Source organism: Salvelinus alpinus, chromosome 2 (genome assembly GCF_045679555.1).
Source record: "Salvelinus alpinus chromosome 2, SLU_Salpinus.1, whole genome shotgun sequence".
In the NCBI taxonomy this organism is placed as follows: Eukaryota; Metazoa; Chordata; class Actinopteri; order Salmoniformes; family Salmonidae; genus Salvelinus; species Salvelinus alpinus.
Window position 1 is genome coordinate 90560522 of NC_092087.1, and position 27145 is coordinate 90587666.

Genomic DNA, 27145 nt, shown 5'->3' on the forward strand with positions numbered 1-27145 from the left:
AAGGTGGGCATCAAACCTTCTAGCAGTCTTCCCTCCTAAAGTAACCAATCGGTGATTGCGAAGGAGGCGGTGAAGAATATAGACACAAATCTTACTGGTTTACTGACTCGAACGTAGGTCCTATTGACCAAGGCAGGGGGATTCTTGATTGACAGTTCAGCTTCGACCAATCATCTGTAGGCGCTTTTTGAAGAGCCAATCGGAGTTTGAAGAATGGTCAAGTTGACCAATGTGCTTACAGAAACAACCTTTCATTATTGATTGACGTTTGTAACCATCAATACCCATTTGGGGGCAACAATTAGCTCTTTCAGCTCGTAAAACACTCACCATCAACCTTGCATATTTCTCAAAAGTCGAAACACAGACGAAAGCAACAAAGCTGACACGTTGAGTTCGTTTTTGGTACCTTTGCTATAAATATTAGCCTGGTCCCAGATCTGTTGTTATTTTGCCTACTCCATTGTCAAGCCAAACAGCATGACAATTCCATAAGGAGTTAAATCAGACTTGCACCCAGGCTAACAACATTTAGCCATGTCATTTAAATATTAGTGACCTAGCTACTTATGTTAGCTAATAGACATACCACTGTCCAATCCAGTGTCCCAAATGGCACCCTATTCCCCATATAGTGCACACACTTTGACCAGAAGAATGGTCAAGTAGTGTACAATATAGGGGGAATGGTCTCTGGTCTAAAGTGGTGTACTATATAGGGTGAATGGTCTCTGGTCTAAAGTAGTTCACTATATAGGGGGAATGGTCTCTGGTCTAAAGTAGTGTACTATATAGTGTGAATGGTCTCTGGTCTAAAGTAGATAACTATATATTTTTTGGTCCCGAGTGGCGCAGCGGTCTTAGGCACTGAATCTCAGTGCTAGAGGCGTCACTACAGACCCTGGTTCAATCCCGGGCTGTATCACAACCGGCTGTGATCGGGAGTCCCATAGGGCGGTGCACAATTGGCCAGCGTTGTCTGGGTTAGGGGAGGGGTAGGCCGTCACTGTAAAAACATAATATGTTCTTAACTGACTTGCCTAGTTCAATACAAATAACAAATAAGTATAGGGGCAATGGTCTCTGGTCTAAAGTAGTGCACTATATAGGTAATATCGGGCTATTTGGGACATCACAATATATATTTTCATACATAATGACACCAGACCAACAGCAACTTCAATCAGTACTTTTCTTCTGATGAAAGCTCACCATAGCATTACTTTAGATCAAGGCTCTCTTGTGCATGGTATATGTCCCCCATTCACAATACTCACAACAGAACCCCCCATCTAGTAGGCTGCACAAATGGTACCCTATTCCCCATATAGTGCACTACTTTTTAGTGCACCGAATAGGGAATAGGGTGCTATTTGGGCCGCATGCGTAGGCTTCAACTCATAAATCAGCTCACAAGTAATAATCATGAACATATTGAAGTCATTGGAATCATATTGAAGTCATTGGAATCATATTGAAGTCATTGGAATCATATTGAAGTCATCGGAATCATATTGAAGTCATTGTTATGATAATACCTCATACACATACAGCCACTAAATAAATACACAGTAGTAATATGGAAGTTATACAGAGGGAGGAAAAATAACACAATCTTGGCAGTTTGGTTGATTTGGCATTCTGGAGTTTTATAATACTTTGTGTGAGACAAAAATCACACATACTCGCTGTACACACACACACACACTGACACACACGTAAAAGGGGCACCACCTTTGAGTCGTATCATCATCGCGATGACATCAGCGCGTGGCTGTGTTCTATTGGCTTCAGCACTTGATTAAACCATGCATCTCTAACTATTTACATACTTTAATAAAACTCTTGATAAAACTCTTGATAAAACTCTTTGTTGAAATTTACCACGCTGAAAAAGAAGCTTAACAGTAACTTGGATTCAGAAAAAAACTCAAGTTTCAATATAGGGTTGCAAAATCCAGTCATTTTCCCCCAATTTCCCAGGTTTTCTAAAACATGGTTGGATGATTATGGATTTTGTGCAAATTCCTGTCTGATTCCAGAAAAATTCCAACCAGGATTTCTGTAAAATCTGGGAATTTAGGGAAAGTTACTGAAACTTTGCAACGCTAAATACAGTACAGGGTTTAATGTGTTTGTTTCTCATCCGGCTGTCTAACATGTCCTCACAGCATTATCATTCAGAATAATCTCATAGGCAGAGGTTTATTTAAATCCTGTGTCCACAAGCACATCCCAATCCTTTCAGATCATCGAAAGCAGGTCTTCAACACCTCGTCTTCTCCTCTTCCTCGTCCTCTTCTTCCACCTACGATGAGTCATGGGAGGTAGATTGCTACGGGTCCTTTTTCATTGTGTAAAGTTCTCAAGTCACCCTGGTTCCAATATGAAAAGTTCTAGAAGTCCTGGTGGTTCCAAGGTTCCAGTGGCGTATCACTTCCTACTTCAGGACCAACCAACCACACAACAGCATGGAGATGGTGTCATCCTATCGCAGAGATTTCTCTATTCTCCACCTAAAGATTCACGGGGGGAAAAAGTCATATTGTGATCCTTCTCTTGAGGTTTTGTCAGTAGTGAACTGGTAAAGGGTTTCGTTTTTGGTCAAAGTCTTGAAGCACCGTTAGTTGTCAAACATGTCCTCACCCGTTGTTAATGCAGCGAGAGAAAAGCCCAACTCAGTAGTAGAGAAGCCAGACGGCTAGTTTTCAAAACCAGAAACACCTCCACATGCAGCGCAGGCCATGTAAAACGTCACACGTGTTGTCATAGAAACCATGTTGACACTTGCAACCACAAAGCTTCCACACGGTTAGACATCACTTGGGTGCAGGACTTGAGATGTCTCTCTCCGTTATTTTATTCATTCCTCCCTTTCTCTCTCGCCCTCCTTCGTTCCCTCCCTCCGTCTCCTCTCACTGTGTCTTTAGGCGTGGTCATGCAACAAGCACATAGCTGCCACCCACATTGGTCTGTCTCGTCTCCATCCCCCTCTCTCTCTATCTCCCCTTCTCTCACCTCATTCTCTCCCCCATTCAAATGCATCTACGATCCCTCCCTCCCTCCCTCACCTTATTCTCTCCAAGGCATCTATGATATCTCTCTCCCTCCCCTCTCTCCACCCCCCTCCACCCTCATCTGTATCTCTCCACCCCTCCCTCCCTCCCTCCCTCCCTCCCTCCCTCCCTCCCTCCCTCTTTCACCTTATTCTCTCCAAGGCATCTATGATATCTCCCTCCCTCCCTCCCTCTTTCACCTTATTCTCTCCAAGGCATCTATGATACCTCCCTCCCTCCCTCCCTCCCTCCCTCCCTCCCTCCCTCCCTCCCTCATCTGTATCTCTCCACCCCCAGGACGTTCCTCATGTGTTCATAAACTACGTAGGAGATCTCTCCACCCCCAGGACTTTCCTCATGTGTTCATAAACTACGTAGGAGATGCTGACGGCGGGGATGACTTTCAGGAAGTTGGGGGCGATGCCGCGGTAGAGGCCGGCCACGCCCTCCTGGGTCACAATGTTCTGGAACAGACCTAGCATGGAGAGCTGAGGGCCGCCCTTCACAGAGGCTGGAGGAGGAGAGGAGGAAGAGGAGAGGGAGGAGGAGGGAGGGAGAGGAGGATAGGAGGAAGAGGAGAGGGAGGAGGAGGGAGGGAGAGGAGGATAGGAGGAAGAGGAGAGGGAGGAGGAGGGAGGGAGAGGAGGATAGGAGGAAGAGGAGAGGGAGGAGAGAGAGCGGATGCACATATGGGGAAAAGTGACAGGTAGATAAATGTCAGTTTACTGTTACCCCCCCTCTCACACAGCCCTATCTCCCACCTCCCCCTCTCACACACCCCTACCTCCCACCTCCCCCTCTCACACACCCTACCCCCCCACCTCCCCCTCTCACACACCCCTACCCCCCCCACCTCCCCCTCTCACACACCCCTACCCCCCCACCTCCCCCTCTCACACACCCCTACCCCCCACCTCCCCCTCTCACACACCCCTACCCCCCTACCCCCCCTCTCACACACCCCTAACCCCCCACCTCCCCCTCTCACACACCCCTACCCCCCCACCTCCCCCTCTCACACACCCCTACCCCCCCCACCTCCCCCTGTCTCACCCTGTGCCTGCATGCGTGTCCTGACCAGAGCCAGAGGGTAACTGGCTAGTTGACCACAGGTACTGGACATGGTACCACACCCCACCAACACGAAAACACCTGGGTCTGCTGAATCTGTGTGCCTCGCTAGCCATGCATTCTTCATAGTCTGGGAGAGAGGAAGTAGAGAGAGGGGAGAGAGAGGGGAGAGGGAGAGAGAGAGAGGGTGAGAGAGAGAGAGGGTGAAAGAGAGGGGAGAGAGAGGGGGAGAGAGAGTGGAGAGGGAGAGAGAGGGAGCGGAGAGAGAGAGAGGGTGGAAGAGGGAGGGGAGAGAGAGAGGGTGAGAGAGAGAGGGAGGGGAGAGAGAGAGAGGGAGGGGAGAGAGACATTACCAACTACATCAGTGATGTGGTCCCCCCCACACCCTCCCACATTCTCCCCCCCCCCCCCCCCCACACACACACACACCTCGTAGACGGCGAGGTCAATGCCAGCGTAGGGTATGATGCCTATGATGTTGGGTATGTATCCTTTATAGAAGGCCATGATGCCCTCCCTGTGGAGGATCTGTCTGGCACAGTCTAACACACTGGTGTACTGGCCTGTCTTCCCCAGAGTCAGACGAGTCTTCAGGACCTGGGGGAGGGAGGAGGGAGGAGGGGGGAGGGAGGGAGGGAGAGTTTGTTAGTGCATTTGGAAGAAATAATGTTTTTCCACATCAGTGTATGTGTGTGTATACAAGTGTGTGAATGTGTGTATTTTTGAGTGTGTGTGTGTGCTGGAGTGCATGCGTAAATGTGTTTATTTTCGTGTGTATTTTACTGTGTTTGTGTGTACATTATTTTAGTGTGTGTATGTGTATTTTAATGTGTGTGTTTATGTGTATTTTAGTGTGTGTATGTGTGTGTATTTTTGAATGTGAGTGTGTGTGCTCTAACCTCCATAGGGTAGATGGCTGTCTGAGCGGTAGCTCCTGCTAATGACCCAGCTACAAACCTCTCATGAACCCTCAGAGGTCCCCTCTCCTTACTGCCACTCATCCACCTCTTGATCTACAGAAAGAGAGAGAGAGAGAGAGAAAACGAGAGAGAGAGAAAACGAGAGAGAGAGGAGAGGAGATGGAGGGATGGAGAGAATATAGAGAGAGGAAGAGAGAAAGTATATAGAGAGAGGAAGAGAGAAAGAGGGAATGGACAAGGATAAGGGGGAGAGAGGAGGATAAGTCAGATAAGGGAGGAAGAGATGGAGAGTCAATGAATGAGAGACAATGACAGAAAGAGGGGAAGACAGAGAGAGAGAGTGTACTGTAGTGTAGTATAGTATAGTATAGTATAGTATAGTATAGTATAGTATGGTGTGGTGTGGTGTGGTGTGGTGTACTGTAGTGTAGTGTAGTGTAGTGTAGTGTACTGTACTGTGGTGTGGTGTGGTGTGGTGTGGTGTGGTGTAGTGTAGTGTAGTGCACTGTAGTGTACTGTAGTGTAGTGTAGTGTACTGTAGTGTGGTGTGCTGTAGTGTAGTGTAGTGTAGTGTAGTGTACTGTAGTGTAGTGCACTGTAGTGTAGTGTAGTGTAGTGTAGTATGGTGTAGTGTAGTGTAGTGTACTGTAGTGTAGTATGGTGTAGTGTAGTGTAGTGTAGTGTAGTGTAGTGTGGTGTAGTGTAGTGTAGTTTAGTGTAGTATGGTGTAGTGTAGTGTAGTGTAGTGTAGTGTAGTGTAGTTGTCTGTGGCTCCCAGTCCCGCTCCACTCCACCTGTTCGTAGGCCCAGAACTTGATGGCGGTCTCGGGGGCGATCTTCAGGACGTTGACCCCGTTGCCCCTCCACAGGGAACTGAACCCCCCCTCCTTCACCATGGCCCTCAGCCCACTGATCATGTTCCCCACCCCAAGGGCCCCTGCAGGGTTCCCCGGGGTCGAGCCATGCACCTGGGGGGGGGGGACAGACACAGTCTATCAGGAGGGGTGTCCTAAATGACACCCTCTTTAGTACACTGCTTTTGACACACCCTCTAAACAGCTCTTATTCAGACCTGACTAGTCGATCATGTCATATAATATTAATAGCACAGAGTGATCTGGAGTGAACACATGATGTACAGTACACAAGTTAGATAACGACTCTATAGTTAGAATCTTTCAGTGGTGATACTTCACATTCCCACCAGGTGGAGCTGAATACACGTCTCCACCTCAGGACCAGATCTAGGAACAGTTTACCTTCCCCCTATCCTAACCTGAACCATTTAGAGGAGACATGTGAAGCTGAACTTAGACCAGTGTGTAGGGGCAACTTCATTTCACCAACCACCTTTCTCCTCTCCTCTCCTCTCCTCTCCTCTCCTCTCCTCTCCTCTCCTCTCCTCTCCTCTCCTCTCCTCTCCTCTCCTCTCCTCTCCTCTCCTCTCCTCTCCTTTTCTCTAGTCTGCTCTGCTCCCCTCCCCTCTACTCTTATCTTCCCTCCTTTCCTCTAGTCTCCTCCCCTTCCCTCTACTCAACTCTCCCTTCCTCCCCTCTCCTCTAGTCTCCTTTCCTCTCCTTTCTTCTCCTCTCCTCTCCTCTAGACTCCTACCCTCCACTCTCCTTTTCTCCTATTCTCCTCTTCTGTCCTCTCTTCTCTTCTCCTCTCCTCACCTGCAGGAAGACTTTAAGGCGATCCAGTGGGGCGGTGCCGGTCCGGGAGACTGATCCTGCCATAGCTCCAGCCATCAGCTGTCTCCAGACGAACCCTGACTTCTTCTCCTGCTCGGAGAACTCATCAGGACAGGTCAGGTTGTCTCCTATGTCCAGCATCTAGACAGAGAGAGAGGGGGGAAGGAGGGAGAGGGGGGAAGAGGTAGGGATGGAGGGGGAGGAGGGAGGAGGGAGAGGTAGGGGGGAGGGAGAGGTAGGGATGGAGGGAGGGAGAGGTAGGGGAGGGAGGGAGAGGTAGGGATGGAGGGGGAGGAGGGAGAGGTAGGGATGGAGGAGAGCAAGGGAGAGGAAGAGGGAGGGGGGAGGAAGGAGGGGGAGTCATTTGACAATCTACTTAGTTACTAAACAACAAAGTTGTCAAACTGGTATCCAGGCTACATCTCTGCTGTGTTTCCTGTGTGTGTGTGTGTGTGTGTGTGTGTGTGTGTGTGTGTGTGTGTGTGTGTGTGTGTGTGTGTGTGTGTGTGTGTACATCCGTCCATGCGAGTCTGTGTGTGTGACTCACATGAGAGTGTTTCCAGAAGCGAGAGATGTCTTCCAGACTGTGTATGGGGTTGAACAGGAAGTGATCTCGCCACTCATCCCAGTCGATGGTCATGTTACCATCCCTGTCAATACTGACCAGAGACAGACAGAATGTTACACACAGCACGACACGTACACACACATAGACACATAGCACGACACGTACACACACACAGCCACATAGCACGACACGTACACACACACAGACGGACACACACACACACGGACGGACACACACACACGGACAAACACACACACGGACGGACACACACACACGGACGGACACACACACAGACGGACAAACACACACACAGACAGACACACACACACGGACGGACACACTAGGGCTGACCCCATCTAGTGGACTGGTGGATTGTTCGGGTTGACAGGCTGTTGGTCGACCGACATTTCTTTAGTCCAGCAGTAGCACATGATTATATCTTGTTTTTGTACAAGACACCGTCTGATTGGCTCCTGTCTCAGTGGACTGATCCATTGTGGAGGCCGTGGGGGTGGCACAGTCCATCACTCTAAGACGTGATACTGAAATTGTTTATGGTTATATTATGTTAAAATAATGTTATATATTATTTATTATTATTATTATTATTTCATAACAAATGCTCTTTCTCCCGCGTCGGATACGGTCGCTGTCCGCGGTCCTGAAACATAATCTTCAGTGAGCCGTAGAATTGGCACCTTTCCCTGACAACAAACCAGCGTATTGGGGTTGAGAACAATGTGGCGGAGGCAGCAGAGTCGAGGAAACAGCCCTTCCCTTGAACCTAATAGTCTAAGAACATTGAGGAGAGAGGAAACTATTTAACTAGATCTATAATCAATAGCCTAAGTGTTAAATGTACCAGGCTTTATAAATCATCCATATATATCTCTACAGAAAGAAGACAGATCCTGCTTCTGTCCCCTGTTTGAGTGTGTCTTTAACAGCCTACTGATTCCATGAGCACCAAGCCTCACGCAACGGCAAAATGTTGGATAAAGTCATTTCACAGATTCGGCTGTTTTTAATCTTTGCTGTAATAAAGTAGGAGGAGAGAGAGACAGCCCAATAAACTCTCAGCTGTGGTGCCTTTTCTCTGCAGTAGGAGGAGAGAGAGACAGGACAATAAACTCTCAGCTGTGGTGCCTTTTCTCTGCAGTAGGAGGAGAGAGAGACAGGACAATAAACTCTCAGCTGTGGTGTCTTTTCTCTGCAGTAGTAGGAGAGAGAGACAGGACAATAAACTCTCAGCTGTAGTGCCTTTTCTCTGCAGTAGGGGGGAGAGAGAGACAGCACAATAAACTCTCAGCTGTGGTGTCTTTTCTCTGCAGTAGGAGGAGAGAGAGACAGGACAATAACCTCTCAGCTGTGGTGCCTTTTCTCTGCAGTAGGAGGAGAGAGAGACAGGACAATAAACTCTCAGCTGTGGTGTCTTTTCTCTGCAGTAGTAGGAGAGAGAGACAGGACAATAAACTCTCAGCTGTGGTGCCTTTTCTCTGCAGTAGGAGGAGAGACAGCGTGCGCCAGTCACACAGTGTGACCATCGGACTCTTTCTTGAGTCATTTGTGCGTCTTAATTATTTAGTCAAATCAGTGTGCTTAAAGCATCAGACAAGCTCAGTGCACATGGTTTTATTCAAACACATAGGGGGTGTGTCTGTCTATATACTGTCTATACACTCACATAAAAGGCGCCGACCGAGATGGCCGCCTCGCTTCGCGTTCCTTGGAAAATATGCAGTATTTTGTTTTTTTATGTGTTATTTCTTACATCGGTACCCCAGGTAATCTTAGGTTTCATTACATACAGTCGGGAGGAACTACTGAATATACGATTAACGTCAACTCACCATCGTTATAACCAGGAATATGACTTTCCCGAAACGGATCCAGTGTTTTGCCTTCCACCCAATACAATGGATCTGATCCCAGCCGGGGACCCTATGCGACGCCGTAAAAGGGGCAAACGTAGCGGTCTCTTGGTCAGGCTTCGGAGACGGGCACATCGCGCTCCACTCCCTAGCATACTACTCGCCAATGTCCAGTCTCTTGACAATAAGGTTGATGAAATCCGAGCACGGGTAACATTCCAGAGAGACATCAGGGATTGCAACGTGCTCTGCTTCACGGAAACATGGCTAACTCAAGAGACGCTAACGGAGTCGGTGCAGCGAGCTGGTTTCTTCACGCATCGCGCCGACAGAAACAAACATCTTTCTGGTAAGAAGAGGGGCGGGGGGGTATGCCTTATGATTAACGAGACGTGGTGTGATCATCATAACAACACACAGGAACTCAAGTCATTCTGTTCACCTGATCTAGAACTCCTCACAATCAAATGTCGACCGCATTATCTACCAAGGGAATTCTCCTCGATCATAATCACAGCCGTATATATTTCCCCCCAAGCAGACACATCGATGGCCCTGAACGAACTTTATCTGACTCTTTGTAAACTGGAAACCACACACCCTGAGGCTGCATTCATCGTAGCTGGGGATTTTAACAAGGCTAATCTAAAAACAAAACTCCCTAAATTCTATCAGCATATCGATTGTGCTACCAGGGCTGGTAAAACCCTGGATCATTGTTATACTAACTTCCGCGACGCATATAAGGCCCTCCCCCGCCCTCCTTTCGGAAAAGCTGACCACGACTCCATTTTGTTGATTCCAGCCTACAAACAGAAACTAAAACAACAAGCTCCCGCGCTCAGGTCTGTTCAACGCTGGTCCGACCAATCTGATTCCACGCTTCAAGACTGCTTCGATCACGCGGATTGGAATATGTTCCGCATTGCGTCCAACAACAACATGGACGAATATGCTGATTCGGTGAGCGAGTTCATTAGGAAGTGCATTGACGATGTCGTACCCACAGCAACGATTAAAACATTCCCAAACCAGAAACCGTGGATTGACGGCAGCATTCGCGTGAAACTGAAAGCGCGAACCACTGCTTTTAACCATGGCAATGTGACCGGAAACATGACCGAATACAAACAGTGTAGCTATTCTCTCCGCAAGGCAATCATACAGGCTAAGTCCCAGTACAGAGACAAAATAGAGTCGCAATTCAACAGCTCAGACACAAGAGGTATGTGGCAGGGTCTACAGTCTATCACGGATTACAAAAAGAAAACCAGCCCCGTCGCGGACCAGGATGTCTTGCTCCCAGACAGGCTAAATAACTTTTTTGCCCGCTTTGAGGACAATACAGTGCCACTGACACGGCCCGCTACCAAAACCTGCGGGCTCTCCTTCACTGCAGCCGAGGTGAGTAAAACATTTAAACGTGTTAACCCTCGCAAGGCTGCAGGCCCAGACGGCATTCCCAGCCGCATCCTCAGAGCATGCGCAGACCAGCTGGCTGGTGTGTTTACGGACATATTCAATCAATCCTTATCCCAGTCTGCTGTTCCCACATGCTTCAAGAGGGCCACCATTGTTCCTGTTCCCAAGAAAGCTAAGGTAACTGAGCTAAACGACTACCGCCCCGTAGCACTCACTTCCGTCATCATGAAGTGCTTTGAGAGACTAGTCAAGGACCACATCACCTCCACCCTACCGGACACCATAGACCCACTCCAATTTGCTTACCGACACAATAGGTCCACAGACGACGCAATCGCAACCACACTGCACACTGCCCTAACCCATCTGGACAAGAGGAATACCTATGTGAGAATGCTGTTCATCGATTACAGCTCAGCATTTAACACCATAGTACCCTCCAAACTCGTCATCAAGCTCGAGACCCTGGGTCTCGACCCCGCCCTGTGCAACTGGGTCCTGGACTTCCGGACGGGCCGCCCCCAGGTGGTGAGGGTAGGTAACAACATCTCCACCCCGCTGATCCTCAACACTGGGGCCCCACAAGGGTGCGTTCTGAGCCCTCTCCTGTACTCCCTGTTCACCCACGACTGCGTGGCCATGCACGCCTCCAACTCAATCATCAAGTTTGCGGATGACACTACAGTGGTAGACTTGATTACCAACAACGACGAGACGGCCTACAGGGAGGAGGTGAGGGCCCTCGGAGTGTGGTGTCAGGAAAATAACCTCACACTCAACGTCAACAAAACAAAGGAGATGATTGTGGACTTCAGGAAACAGCAGAGGGAGCACCCCCCTATCCACATCGACGGGTCAGTAGTGGAGAAGGTGGAACGTTTTAAGTTCCTCGGTGTACACATCACGGACAAACTGAATTGGTCCACCCACACAGACAGCGTTGTGAAGAAGGCGCAGCAGCGCCTCTTCAACCTCAGGAGGCTGAAGAAATTCGGCTTGTCACCAAAAGCACTCACAAACTTCTACAGATGCACAATCGAGAGCATCCTGTCGGGCTGTATCACCGCCTGGTACGGCAACTGCTCCGCCCACAACCGTAAGGCTCTCCAGAGGGTAGTGAGGACACCTACACCACCCGATGTCACAGGAAGGCCATAAAGATCATCAAGGACAACAACCACCCAAGCCACTGCCTGTTCACCCCGCTATCATCCAGAAGGCGAGGTCAGTACAGGTGCATCAAAGCAGGGACCGAGAGACTGAAAAACAGCTTCTATCTCAAGGCCATCAGACTGTTAAACAGCCACCACTAACATTTAGCGGCCGCTGCCAACATACTGACTCAACTACAGCCACTTTAAAAATGGGAATTGATGGAAATTATGTAAAAATGTACCACTAGCCACTTTAAACAATGCCACTTAATATAATGTTTACATACCCTACATTACCCATCTCATATGTACAGTGGGGAGAACAAGTATTTGATACACTGCCGATTTTGCAGGTTTTCCTACTTACAAAGCATGTAGAGGTCTGTCATTTTTATCATAGGTACACTTCAACTGTGAGAGACGGAATCTAAAACAAAAATCCAGAAAATCACATTGTATGATTTTTAAGTAATTAATTTGCATTTTATTGCATGACATAAGTATTTGATCACCTACCAACCAGTAAGAATTCCGGCTCTCACAGACCTGTTAGTTTTTCTTTAAGAAGCCCTCCTGTTCTCCACTCATTACCTGTATTAACTGCACCTGTTTGAACTCGTTACCTGTATAAAAGACACCTGTCCACACACTCAATCAAACAGACTCCAACCTCTCACAATGGCCAAGACCAGAGAGCTGTGTAAGGACATCAGGGATAAATTGTAGACCTGTACAAGGCTGGGATGGGCTACAGGACAATAGCCAAGCAGCTTGGTGAGAAGGCAACAACTGTTGGCACAATTATTAGAAAATGGAAGAAGTTCAAGATGACGGTCAATCACCCTCGGTCTGGGGCTCCATGCAAGATCTCACCTCGTGGGGCATCAATGATCATGAGGAATGTGAGGGATCAGCCCAGAACTACACGGCAGGACCTGGTCAATGACCTGAAGAGAGCTGGGACCACAGTCTCAAAGAAAACCATTAGTAACACACTACGCCGTCATGGATTAAAATCCTGCAGCGCACGCAAGGTCCCCCTGCTCAAGCCAGCGCATGTCCAGGCCCGTCTGAAGTTTGCCAATGACCATCTGGATGATCCAGAGGAGGAATGGGAGAAGGTCATGTGGTCTGATGAGACAAAAATAGAGCTTTTTGGTCTAAACTCCACTCGCCGTGTTTGGAGGAAGAAGAAGGATGAGTACAACCCCAAGAACACCATCCCAACCGTGAAGGATGGAGGTGGAAACATCATTCTTTGGGGATGCTTTTCTGCAAAGGGGACAGGACGACTGCACCGTATTGAAGGGAGGATGGATGGGGCCATGTATCGCGAGATCTTGACCAACAACCTCTTTCCCTCAGTAAGAGCATTGAAGATGGGTCGTGGCTGGGTCTTCCAGCATGACAACGACCCGAAACACACAGCCAGGGCAACTAAGGAGTGGCTCCGTAAGAAGCATCTCAAGGTCCTGGAGTGGCCTAGCCAGTCTCCAGACCTGAACCCAATAGAAAATCTTTGGAGGGAGCCGAAAGTCCGTATTGCCCAGCGACAGCCCCGAAACCTGAAGGATCTGGAGAAGGTCTGTATGGAGGAGTGGGCCAAAATCCCTGCTGCAGTGTGTGCAAACCTGGTCAAGAACTACAGGAAACGTATGATCTCTGTAATTGCAAACTAAGGTTTCTGTACCAAATATTCAGTTCTGCTTTTCTGATGTATCAAATACTTATGTCATGCAATAAAATGCAAATTAATTAATTAAAAATCATACAATGTGATTTTCTGGATTTTTGTTTTAGATTCCTTCTCTCACAGTTGAAGTGTACCTATGATAAAAATTACAGACCTCTACATGCTTTGTAAGTAGGAAAACCTGCAAAATTGTCAGTGTATCAAATACTTGTTCTCCCCACTGTATATGTATATACTGTACTCTATATCATCTACTGCATCTTGCCATCTTTATGTAATACATGTACCACTAGCCACTTTAAACTATGCCACTTTATGTTTACATACCCTACAGTACTCATCTCATATGTATATACCGTACTCTATACCATCTACTGCATCTTGCCTATGCCGTTCTGTACCATCACTCATTCATATATCTTTATGTACATATTCTTTATCCCTTTACACTTGTGTGTATAAGGTAGTAGTTGTGGAATTGTTAGGTTAGATTACTTGTTGTTATTACTGCATTGTCGGAACTAGAAGCACAAGCATTTCGCTACACTCGCATTAACATCTGCTAACCATGTGTATGTGACTAATAAAATTTGATTTTGATTTGATTATATATGGAAAAATAAGTTTCAACATTTCAACCAATCGATTGGTCAAAAGAACAGGACGACTCTCGGGTCGACCAAGACAACCCTAGAAGACACACACATACACACACTTGCATGGACCGACGCAAACAACACACACACACATACACTTGCATGGACCGACGCAAACACACACACACACACATACACTTGCATGGACCGACGCAAACAACACACACACACACACACACACCCACATATGGACGGACACACACATGCATGGACGAACACATACGCACGCACGCACACACACACACACACACACACACACACACACACACACACACACACACACACACACGCATGGACGGACAAACTCATGTAAACTCACACTCGCAAACATAAAAGTATAATTGTCTGAAAACTCAAATTGTAGAATACAAAAGCCATTCTACAATTCATACTAGACTGTGCAATTACAGCATAGATATAACCAGAGTAGACTGTATCATTATAGCGTAGATATGAGTAGAGTAGATTGTACAGACCTCTTCATGATCGTGGCAGCCTCCTTCAGACTCACAGCTATTCCCAGAGATTGAAGGGACTGCTGAATCTCTGATACATCTATCTCACCTGCAAACACAGTATCCACGTCAGAGTTGGTGTGTGTATTTGATTGTGTGTTTTGATTGAGTTTTTCAGTGTGTATTTTATTCACATATACCTTACGTACGTACGCAACACAAGAACCCAGTGAGCTTTGCAAAATTGGCTATATTTTATATTTGCATCAAGTTACAAATTGTAGGTCTGCACACGTCTGCGTATTTTGGCTAGACAACTACAGAGACTCTCCATTTAGCTGTAATTCTGGAGCCCGTACATATGTAGGGTTCATATGTATCTTTACAAACCATCATTGTTGCGGTCCAGGCTGCGGAACATGAGTCGCAGCTCTTGCTCGTGGGAGCGGAGGTATTGCCTGAACTCCTGGAAGTCCAACTCTCCATCATTGTTGCTGTCCCCCTCCTTGACAATCTGCTGGGGAGGGGGCACAGAAGGGGGGTGGAGAGGGAGTGGGGGGGGTGGAGGAGCGGTGTAGGGGCAGAGGTGGTGGTGGAGAGGGGGATGGAGAGGGGAAGGGGGAGGAGGAGGTGGTGGTGGGGTTGAAGAGATGGGGGAGTGGAAAGGTGGTGCAGGGGCACAGGGTGGAAGGGTGGAGAGGGAGATGGAGAGGGAATGGAGAGATGTGGGGCGAGGAGAGAGGAGAGGTGGGGGAGGAGGAGATGGAGAGATGTGGGACGAGGAGAGAGAGAGAAGAGGTGAGGGAGGAGGAGATGGAGAGATGTGGGACGAGGAGAGAAAGAGGAGAGGTGGGGGAGGAGGAGATGGAGAGATGTGGGGCGAGGAGAGAGAGAGGAGAGGTGGGGGAGGAGGAGATGGAGAGATGTGGGACGAGGAGAGAGAGAGGAGAGGTGGGGGAGGAGGAGATGGAGAGATGTGGGGCGAGGAGAGAGGAGAGGTGGGGGAGGAGGAGATGGAGAGATGTGGGGCGAGGAGAGAGAGAGGAGAGGTGGGGGAGGAGGAGATGGAGAGATGTGGGGCGAGGAGAGAGAGAGGAGAGGTGGGGGAGGAGGAGATGGAGAGATGTGGGGCGAGGAGAGAGAGAGGAGAGGTGGGGGAAAAGGAGATGGGGAGATGTGGGGCGAGGAGAGAGAGAGGAGAGGTGGGGGAGGAGGAGTTGGAGAGATGTGGGGCGAGGAGAGAGAGAGGAGAGGTGGGGGATGAGGAGATGGAGAGATGTGGGACGAGGAGAGAGAGAGGAGAGGTGGGGGAGGAGGAGATGGAGAGATGTGGGGCGAGGAGAGAAAGAGGAGAGGTGGGGGAGGAGGAGATGGAGAGATGTGGGGCGAGGAGAGAGAGAGGAGAGGTGGGGGAAGAGGAGATGGAGAGATGTGGGGCGAGGAGAGAGAGAGGAGAGGTGGGGGAGGAGGAGATGGGGCGATGTGGGGCGAGGAGAGAGAGAGGAGATGTGGGGGAGGAGGAGATGGAGGAGATGGAGAGATGTGGGGCGAGGAGAGAAAGAGGAGAGGTGGGGGAGGAGGAGATGGAGAGATGTGGGGCGAGGAGAGAGAGAGGAGAGGTGGGGGAAGAGGATATGGGGAGATGTGGGGCGAGGGGAGAGGAGAGGTGGGGGAGCAGGAGATGGAGAGATGTGGGGCGAGGAGAGAGAGAGGAGAGGTGGGGGAGGAGGAGATGGAGAGATGTGGGGCGAGGAGAGAGAGAGGAGAGGTGGGGGAGGAGGAGATGGAGAGATGTGGGGCGAGGAGAGAGAGAGGAGAGGTGGGGGAGGAGGAGATGGAGAGATGTGGGGCGAGGAGAGAGAGAGGAGGTAGAAGAGTTGCCAAAATGGTTAGGAACAGGAGAAAGTGGTGGATGGAATGTTAATGTGGAGGTGAAAGGGGGGAAGAAGATGCAAAGCCAGCCGGATGCACAGACAAGAAGCAAAATCAATACACTGAAACTGACAGACAACCTGAGAAAGACAGAGTTAAAAACCACTCTGAGGTCAATACACTGAAACTGACAGACAACCTGAGAAAGACAGAGTTACAAACCACTCTGAGGTCAATCCTGGATCAGTCACATTACATCACAGACACATTGACATTTGATGCATTCCAAATGGTACCCTATATAGTGCACTACTCTAGACCAGAGACCATTCCTCCTATATAGTGCACTACTCCTGGCCGTAGTAAGTAAGTAGCCTTGGCTTGATCAAGCCGGAACAGCTCAAAGGGGCAGGAACCTATTTTCTGTTTCTGTAGGGTGAGGCAGCTTGATGTACCAGTACACCCCCTGGACAGGACACTAGTCTATCTCCTGTTTCTGTAGCGTGAGGCAGCTTGATGTACCAGTACACCCACTGGACAGGACACTAGTCTATCTCCTGTTTCTGTAGGGTGAGGCAGCTTGATGTACCAGTACACCCCCTGGACAGTACACTAGTCTATCTCCTGTTTCTGTAGCTTGAGGCAGCTTGATGTACCAGTACACCCCCTGGACAGGACACTAGTCTATCTCCTGTTTCTGTAGCTTGAGGCAGCTTGATGTACCAGTACACCCACTGGACAGGACACTAGTCTATCTCCTGTTTCTGTAGGGTGAGGCTGCTTTCACCGACTGGACAGGACACTAGTCTATCTCCTGTTTCTGTAGGGTGAGGCTGCTTTCACCCCCTGGACAGGACACTAGTCTATCTCCTGTTTCTGTGGTGTGAGGCTGCTTTCACCCCCTGGACAGGACACTAGTCTATCTCAGGGCCTGACCCCCAATCCATCTAATTAATGCTCTCTTTGGTATGACCCAGCCGGAGATCAAACTCCCAACCCTTCAATCTCACGGCGGCCACTGAGTTGGTCTTTTGACCGCAGCATAGGGCAAGATGTAGTGCACTATATAGGGAACAGGGTGCCATCAGAGACTCAGGCCGATGTTTGTTAGTCATGGACACAGTAGGCCTGCTCTATAAATCTAGTCCTTCACACAGCTCCAGTCAACCTGTCTGTCTACCAACCTCCCACCAGCCCTACTCCCTCGTTAACAACAGAGCATTATTCTCCCCAGCACACACACACACACACACACACACACACACACACACACACACACACACACACACACACACACACACACACACACACACACACACACACACACACACACACACACACACACACACACACACACGTGTTGCCATAGGTAACAGAGTCATCTGTGTTCTCTGCTCCTCGACCCCTAGGGTCACCACTCAGCACAACTAACATTCCACAGGAAGAGGAGGAGGAGGGGGAATGGAGGATGAAGAGTAGGAAGAGGGGAAAGGAGATAGGGAATGGAACAGGACAATGAGGAGGGCAGGACAGGAGATGAGGAAGATGAGGAGAGGAAAGATGGAAAGGTAGGATGAGGGGAGAGAAGGCAAAGTTCTGGGTTGTCGTCAGAGCAACAACAATAATACTCTCTTCATGAAAAAGTACTACACAAAACCTCTTCTATGCAGAGACCTGTAGGGATTGTGTAGTGAATGTGTAGTTTACTCAAGATACACAAGTAGAGTTGTGTAGTGTTCAGTAGGAAAACAGTCGTGTTTCCATAGTAATCAGGTAGAGTTGTGTAGTGTTCAGTAAGAAAACAGTCGTGTTTCCAGTAGTAATCAGGTAGAGTTGTGTAGTGTTCAGTAGGAAAACAGTCGTGTTTCCATAGTAATCAGGTAGAGTTGTGTAGTGTTCAGTAGGAAAACAGTCGTGTTTCCATAGTAATCAGGTAGAGTTGTGTAGTGTTCAGTAAGAAAACAGTCGTGTTGCCAGTGTTAATCAGGTAGAGTTGTGTAGTGTTCAGTAGGAAAACAGTCGTGTTTCCATAGTAATCAGGTAGAGTTGTGTAGTGTTCAGTAGGAAAACAGTCGTGTTTCCAGTAGTAATCAGGTAGAGTTGTGTAGTGTTCAGTAGGAAAACAGTCGTGTTTCCATAGTAATCAGGTAGAGTTGTGTAGTGTTCAGTAGGAAAACAGTCGTGTTTCCATAGTAATCAGGTAGAGTTGTGTTGTGTTCAGTAGGAAAACAGTCGTGTTTCCAGTAGTAATCAGGTAGAGTTGTGTAGTGTTCAGTAAGAAAACAGTCGTGTTTCCAGTAGTAATCAGGTAGAGTTGTGTAGTGTTCAGTAGGAAAACAGTCGTGTTTCCAGTAGTAACCAGGTAGAGTTGTGTAGTGTTCAGTAAGAAAACAGTCGTGTTTCCATAGTAATCAGGTAGAGTTGTGTAGTGTTCAGTAGGAAAACAGTCGTGTTTCCAGTAGTAACCAGGTAGAGTTGTGTAGTGTTCAGTAGGAAAACAGTCGTGTTTCCATAGTAATCAGGTAGAGTTGTGTAGTGTTCAGTAGGAAAACAGTCGTGTTTCCATAGTAATCAGATAGAGTTGTGTAGTGTTCAGTAAGAAAACAGTCGTGTTTCCATAGTAATCAGGTAGAGTTGTGTAGTGTTCAGTAGGAAAACAGTCGTGTTTCCAGTAGTAACCAGGTAGAGTTGTGTAGTGTTCAGTAGGAAAACAGTCGTGTTTCCATAGTAATCAGGTAGAGTTGTGTAGTGTTCAGTAGGAAAACAGTCGTGTTTCCATAGTAATCAGATAGAGTTGTGTAGTGTTCAGTAAGAAAACAGTCGTGTTTCCAGTGTTAATCAGGTAGAGTTGTGTTGTGTTCAGTAGGAAAACAGTCGTGTTTCCAGTAGTAATCAGGTAGAGTTGTGTAGTGTTCAGTAGGAAAACAGTCGTGTTTCCAGTAGTAATCAGGTAGAGTTGTGTAGTGTTCAATAGGAAAACAGTCGTGTTTCCATAGTAATCAGATAGAGTTGTGTAGTGTTCAGTAGGAAAACAGTCGTGTTTCCATAGTAATCAGATAGAGTTGTGTAGTGTTCAGTAGGAAAACAGTCGTGTTTCCATAGTAATCAGATAGAGTTGTGTAGTGTTCAGTAAGAAAACAGTCGTGTTTCCAGTGTTAATCAGGTAGAGTTGTGTAGTGTTCAGTAAGAAAACAGTCGTGTTTCCATAGTAATCAGGTAGAGTTGTGTAGTGTTCAGTAGGAAAACAGTCGTGTTTCCAGTAGTAACCAGGTAGAGTTGTGTAGTGTTCAGTAAGAAAACAGTCGTGTTTCCATAGTAATCAGGTAGAGTTGTGTTGTGTTCAGTAAGAAAACAGTCGTGTTTCCATAGTAATCAGGAAGAGTTGTGTAGTGTTCAGTAAGAAAACAGTCGTGTTTCCAGTAGTAACCAGGTAGAGTTGTGTAGTGTTCAGTAGGAAAACAGTCGTGTTTCCATAGTAATCAGGTAGAGTTGTGTAGTGTTCAGTAGGAAAACAGTCGTGTTTCCATAGTAACCAGGTAGAGTTGTGTAGTGTTCAGTAAGAAAACAGTCGTGTTTCCAGTAGTAATCAGATAGAGTTGTGTTGTGTTCAGTAGGAAAACAGTCGTGTTTCCATAGTAATCAGGTAGAGTTGTGTTGTGTTCAGTAGGAAAACAGTCGTGTTTCCAGTAGTAATCAGGTAGAGTTGTGTAGTGTTCAGTAGGAAAACAGTCGTGTTTCCATAGTAACCAGGTAGAGTTGTGTAGTGTTCAGTAGGAAAACAGTCGTGTTTCCAGTAGTAATCAGGTAGAGTTGTGTAGTGTTCAGTAAGAAAACAGTCGTGTTTCCATAGTAACCAGGTAGAGTTGGGTAGTGTTCAGTAAGAAAACAGTCGTGTTTCCAGTAGTAACCAGGTAGAGTTGTGTAGTGTTCAGTAGGAAAACAGTCGTGTTTCCAGTAGTAACCAGGTAGAGATTTTCACTACTTGATGTTGCTAGTAAATAAGTGGTCAAAACACTACAGCTTTACAAAACAGGCTTTTCGCGACCGCAGAAGAAGACAAAACAGGAAGTAGTTGGTTATTGTTAGCTAGCTACTGTTTTTGACAATCCTTCGTCATCCTGTCTTCCATAGCCGCTATGCTGGCACCATCTGTAAGTTCAACTTTCCTGTATGCTTTATGAGTTACTTTCCTGTCGTTGTTTAGCCGTTTTATATCACTTTTACCAGATCAAAAAGATTACAAACCAAAACGGTCTTGTGTTTATCCTAGCTGTTTGCTAGTCCCATTGAAATATAGCTACGTAGCCTCTGTTTTCATCATGCTAGCTATTAAGTATTTGTGTTTGTATGCAAATGTACATTATGTTCATATTGCCATACTTACCCATTCTACTAGGGCTCTTTTGACCTGTTGCCAAGAAGGCCCTTGACATAAGAAGACTGAAGGCCATTGTTGGTCAGATTAACATTGTTTCTAAAAAAATATATGTGTGTTGGTTTATGTGACCTCTGTTAGCGGATGTGACCTCTGTTAGCGGATGTGATCTCTGTTAGCGGATGTGACCTCTGTTAGCGGATGTGACCTCTGTTAGCGGATGTGACCTCTGTTAGCGGATGTGACCTCTGTTAGCGGATGTGGCCTCTGTTAGCGGATGTGGCCTCTGTTAGCGGATGTGGCCTCTGTTAGCGGATGTGGCCTCTGTTAGCGGATGTGGCCTCTGTTAGCGGATGTGGCCTCTGTTAGCGGATGTGGCCTCTGTTAGCGGATGTGACCTCTGTTAGCGGATGTGACCTCTGTTAGCGGATGTGACCTCTGTTAGCGGATGTGATCTCTGTTAGCGGATGTGATCTCTGTTAGCGGATGTGACCTCTGTTAGCGGATGTGAGCTCTGTTAGCGGATGTGACCTCTGTTAGCGGATGTGATCTCTGTTAGCGGATGTGACCTCTGTTAGCGGATGTGACCTCTGTTAGCGGATGTGACCTCTGTTAGCGGATGTGACCTCTGTTAGCGGATGTGACCTCTGTTAGCGGATGTGAACTATGTTAGCGGATGTGACCTCTGTTAGTAGATGTGAACTCTGTTTACGGGATGTGATCTCTGTTAGCAGATGTGACCTCTGTAAGCAGATGTGACCTCTGTAAGCAGATGTGACCTCTGTTAGCGGATGTGACCTCTGTTAGCGGATGTGATCTCTGTTAGCGGATGTGATCTCTGTTAGCGGATGTGACCTCTGTTAGCAGATGATTGATAATGGCTTATAATTGGTTGTCTCTTGTCTTTATTTTTTCCCAAAAATGATGTGGTGGACAAATGTGGCTGCAACACAAAAGACGATGTGGAGACAGTTTACGTCAAAGGGATTAACAAAAGTATATCTATTGTAATATGTTATGTAATGTAATATGTATTGTAATATGTAATGTAATATGTTTTGTCATATGTAATGTAATATGTAATATGTATTGTAATATGTAATATGTATTGTAATATGTAATATGTAATGTAATATGTAATATGTTATGTTGTATGTTCTGTAATATGTTCTGTAATATGTATTGTAATATGTAATTTGTAATGTAATATGTATTGTAATATGTAATATGTATTGTAATATGTTATATGTTATGTAATATGTAATGTAATATGTTATGTAATATGTAATGTAATATGTAATGTGTATTGTAATATGTAATATGTTATGTAATATAATATGTTATGTAATATGTAATATATAATGTAATATGTAATGTAATGTAATATATGTAATATGTTATGTAATATGTATTGTAATATGTATTGTAATATGTAATATGTTATGTAATATGTAATGTAATATGTTATGTAATATGTAATGTAATATGTTATGTAATAACTTATCTTTTTTAAATGCTATTACGTTTGTAGAAGGTTATTATGTCTTGTTTGATGATATTAACTCCAGTTAGAAACTAGAGGAAGTAACATGTTCACTGGCCAAGTAGTGACACAGGAGTGAAACAACAGTGATTTTGAGTAGACAAACAGTAGTAAATGGGTCAGTTTCCAAGTAATTCAAAAGGGTTTATGTAGGAAATTAAACAGGATCAGGAGGAATTCAGTAGTGATCAGTAGTGACACAACCCCAGTTGAGAGAGAGAGAGAAAGAGAGAGAAAGAAAGAAAGGGAGAAAGAGAGACAGAGAAAAGACAGAGAGAGAGAAAGCAATGAGAGAGAGAGAGAGAGAGAGAGAGAGAGAGAAAAGACAGAGAGAGAGAGAAAAGACAGAGAGAGAGAGAGAGAGAAAAGACAGAGAGAGAGGGAGGGAGGGAGAGAGAAAAGACAGAGAGAGAGAGAAAAGACAGAGAGAGAGAGAGAGAGAGAGAGAGAGAGAGAGAGAGAGAGAGAGAGAGAGAAAAGACAGAGAGAGAGAGAGAAAAGACAGAGAGAGAGAGAGGGAGAGAGAAAAGAGAGAGAGAGAGAGAAAAGAGAGAGCGTGAGTGGGAAAGGTTAAATGCTTTCTCGGCTTACCAACTCTCTCCTTGAACTAAAATAGGGAACGTACTCTCACCGACACACGTGAACACAGACAAAACACCACTGTGTGTTTGTCTGCTACACTCTTTCTGCCAAGAGAAACAGCCATAAACTGATAGCGGGAGGTGTGTGTGTGTGTGTGTGTGTGTGTGTGTGTGTGTGTGTGTGTGTGTGTGTGTGTGTGTGTGTGTGTGTGTGTGTGTGTGTGTGTGTGTGTGTGTGTGTGTGTGTGTGTGTGTGTGTGTGTGCGTGCGTGCGTGTGTAGAACAAAGTCAACAGTAACACATTCAAACACACAAAACAATGCCCTATAGCTCTCCAACAGAATGGTGATTTAGTAGACTTAAGGCCTATACTGTCTGTGTCCAGAATGGAACCCTAAATTACCTATGTAAAAGGAATAAAGTTCTATATGGGACACAGTCTTAACTGTGAGCAGTGTTTGACTTGGGCAGGATCTTACCGGAGCTGAGGACCGGCACCGGCTTTTATACTGCTTGAGTTCATGCACCCCTCTTACCTATAATAGCCTATATACAAATATATTAGCTTGGAAATATAGTGGAGTTCCTGCAACTACTAAACTAACGTGGACTTTAAAAAAAGGTTACCTTACAAAAGGTTAAGACTGTTTTTTTATGAAGATTGTAATAAAAACCTAAACAGGAAGTGTTAGGATACCTAATGTAGGCCTATAACTGTCACTGATGGATAAGGAATGAAAATACACATATTGGTTTTGGGACATTGATTTTGAGTGACATTGACAATATTAATAAAAATAGATGTGTAATTTTTTGTAGTAAATGTTTAGGCAATAATTAAAAGGATTCCACCCTGTCACTGTAAAACATGTGGAAATGTGTTTGAATCATAGCAGACAAAGAACTGTGGCAGATAACTTATGACCACTGTGAATCTGATAGCAGGGAAGGAGGTCTCCCCACCCAGAGAGGGGGGAAACTGTTGGGCTTGCAATAGATGGTGTAACATATAGCAGGATATGATAAGCAATGTATTGGTATGGATTATTCTTGTATACAATTGATGTATCAGTGTGTATTATTTAGTCATTCAGGGTGGATTGTTAGGTGAAAATGATCTGTTAATTGAATGATTAGAATATTCCGCCCTGAAACATATAATTGTATGGAATTGATTAGAATGTATAAAATCATAATCAATAAATGTGTAGTCCTAGTCAGAATTAGGGTAAAACAATATGTCTTCATGGTATTTTAAACACAGACTGTCTGAGCTCGGTGCTGACCTGACTAGAGATTTGGGAGAGAACAGGGAGTACGTGTCAAGGACAAGGTCACTAATCTCTGGCGGCTGGGTAGTGAGTGTGTGAATGTGTGTGCATATGGTTGTGTGAATGTGTGTGTGTGTGCGTATGGCTGTGTGTGTGAATGTGTGTGCGTATGGTTGTGTGAATGTGTGGGCGTGAGAAGCCAGTATAAAATGTATTGTTTTGTATTCTTGACTTTAGAACGTTCCCGTGAATAAACCTTTTTGACTATTTTAGTCTGTTTCATTCGACCAGGATCTTACAAATTCTGGTTTGCAGACGGAGTAATATAATTAAATTGGGTTATTTACCTGGAGAACATCATTCTCCTATCAGTTACCTATCTTCATATAGCCTGGTAGTCTCAGGAGGTTACCTATCTATCTTCATATAGCCTGGTAGTCTCAGGAGGTTACCTATCTGTCTTCATATAGCCTGGTAGTCTCAGGAGGTTACCTATCTATCTTCATATAGCCTGGTAGTCTCAGGAGGTTACCTATCTATCTTCATATAGCCTGGTAGTCTCAGGAGGTTACCTATCTATCTACATATAGCCTGGTAGTCTCAGGAGGTTACCTATCTATCTTCATATAGCCTGGTAGTCTCAGGAGGTTACCTATCTATCTTCATATAGCCTGGTAGTCTCAGGAGGTTACCTATCTATCTTCATATAGCCTGGTAGTCTCAGGAGGTTACCTATCTATCTTCATATAGCCTGGTAGTCTCAGGAGGTTACCTATCTATCTTCATATAGCCTGGTGGTCTCAGGAGGTTACCTATCTATCTTCATATAGCCTGGTAGTCTCAGGAGGTTACCTATCTGTCTTCATATAGCCTGGTAGTCTCAGGAGGTTACCTATCTATCTTCATATAGCCTGGTAGTCTCAGGAGGTTACCTATCTATCTTCATATAGCCTGGTAGTCTCAGGAGGTTACCTATCTGTCTTCATATAGCCTGGTAGTCTCAGGAGGTTACCTATCTATCTTCATATAGCCTGGTAGTCTCAGGAGGTTACCTATCTATCTTCATATAGCCTGGTAGTCTCAGGAGGTTACCTATCTATCTTCATATAGCCTGGTAGTCTCAGGAGGTTACCTATCTATCTTCATATAGCCTGGTAGTCTCAGGAGGTTACCTATCTATCTACATATAGCCTGGTAGTCTCAGGAGGTTACCTATCTATCTTCATATAGCCTGGTAGTCTCAGGAGGTTACCTATCTATCTTCATATAGCCTGGTAGTCTCAGGAGGTTACCTATCTATCTACATATAGCCTGGTAGTCTCAGGAGATTACCTATCTATCTTCATATAGCCTGGTAGTCTCAGGAGGTTACCTATCTATCTTCATATAGCCTGGTAGTCTCAGGAGGTTACCTATCTATCTTCATATAGCCCGGTAGTCTCAGGAGGTTACCTATCTATCTTCATATAGCCTGGTAGTCTCAGGAGGTTACCTATCTATCTTCATATAGCCTGGTAGTCTCAGGAGGTTACCTATCTATCTTCATATAGCCTGGTAGTCTCAGATGTGTTAGTGCTTTTGCCAGCTCCATTGCTGTCATTGTCAAGACATGTTTGGCATGATAGCACAAACTGACTGGCACTCAGGCTACCTTCGTATAGCCTATACCAGGGATGGGCAACTGCAGTCCCCGGGGCCCTGATTGGTGTCAAATGTTTGCCCCCAGCCCCAGCTAACACACCTGACTCCAATAATAAACTGTATTTGTCACATGCGCCGAATACAACAAGTGTAGACTTTACCGTGAAATGCTTACCTACAAGCCCTTAACCAACAGTGCAGGTCAAGAAGAGTTTAAGAAAATATTTACCAAATAAACTAAAGTAAAAAATTACAAAAAAAGTAACACAATAACATAACAATAAAATTGTAATTAGTTTAACCAGCTGTGTTTGCTAGGGATGGGGGAAAGTGTGACACCACTCGGCCAGAGGACTGGAGTTGCCCACCCCTGGCCTATACTGTGGAATTCAGCGCCCTGCTCTTGTCTGAGCCTAATACAGTCAAATACATATCCAATCTACCCACAGCAGACTACTGTCTGACCTGTAGAGTCTAATAGAGTAGAACAGAACAGAGTAGGATAGAATATGGAAGAGGTGAAACAGTATGGGTGATGCAGATACACGGGGGAATCCTCATCAGGGACATCACACACACACACTCACACTCACACTCACACACACACACACACACACAACATGCAATTGGTGGCTGGTGATGGCTAGGGGGAACCCCCACCGTGTGAGTTTAGGCTATAGCCAAACGTTTCACGTAAAAAAACGTAATTCGTGATCATCATCAAGGTATACCGAATGACAGCCGAGTTGCTGCCCGGGCTCGTTGGCTGCTTACCCGGTCCACCGCGCGGCGGGAGAGTCCACGTTTCGCCAACCCCACCCGGAGCTCGTGGATATCGATGACTCCATCACTGTTCAAGTCCAGTTCGTCGAACAGTTCCACCCATTTCTTCTCCCTCTCCGGGTCGACATCCTCCTGGCAGCGGGCCTGGGTCCTCCAGCCCCGGGGGATCCGAGCCCCCGGCTGACCCATGCGTAGTGACGGTTGGCTGCGTCGGTTAGATCCGGGTGGAATAGCCTATAGAGTCATCGACGTCCGGATGTCCAAATCAGGATAGATTTGTTGTTGTAATATTCAGGCTACTCAGCCAGTCAGTAAATCTCTCGGGAGAAGGACAGAAACAGATGTGCAGATTAAAAACAATCGAACGATGGACCTCACGACGCGTTCCCACTCGCAGTCATGTTATACATGTTATACATAATCTCAAAATTTTAACATCCGTTTTTATTCCGTAATTGGTTGTAAATAGTTGTTTATTTATCCGTCAAGAAACCAGGAAGCGACGGTAACCTAACATAGTAG

The 27145-nt window shown here is 46.2% G+C and overlaps 1 protein-coding gene across 2 annotated transcripts; it reads right to left on the bottom strand.

Annotated features, from left to right (window-relative positions):
- Positions 1-3331: 3331 nt before the first annotated feature.
- Positions 3332-26812, bottom strand: slc25a23a (solute carrier family 25 member 23a). Of its 2 annotated transcripts, none has more exons than XM_071389929.1 (10): positions 26615-26812; positions 14948-15071; positions 14579-14666; positions 7286-7397; positions 6721-6879; positions 5842-6015; positions 5027-5140; positions 4557-4724; positions 4110-4257; positions 3332-3567 (listed from the first exon to the last, which is right to left on the bottom strand). In XM_071389929.1, exons 1-10 carry the CDS (start codon positions 26810-26812, stop codon positions 3377-3379), a joined length of 1476 nt encoding a protein of 491 aa, XP_071246030.1. In that variant the 3' UTR covers positions 3332-3376. The 2 variants fall into 2 exon arrangements, with proteins under 2 accessions (XP_071246030.1, XP_071246029.1); XM_071389928.1 differs by having other exon boundaries at positions 14948-15074.
- Between the last annotated feature and the right edge of the window lie 333 nt (positions 26813-27145).

Excerpts from the sequence above, each read along its gene's own strand:
- slc25a23a (XM_071389928.1), bottom strand. The coding sequence starts at position 26,812 with ATGGGTCAGCCGGGGGCTCGGATCCCCCGGGGCTGGAGGACCCAGGCC. Across the intron at positions 15,075-26,614 it reads CCCGCCGCGCGGTGGACCGG|CAGATTGTCAAGGAGGGGGA; the intron begins GTAAGCAGCCAA and ends CCCCCTCCCCAG. Across the intron at positions 14,667-14,947 it reads CCTGGACCGCAACAATGATG|GTGAGATAGATGTATCAGAG; the intron begins GTTTGTAAAGAT and ends CTGTGTTTGCAG.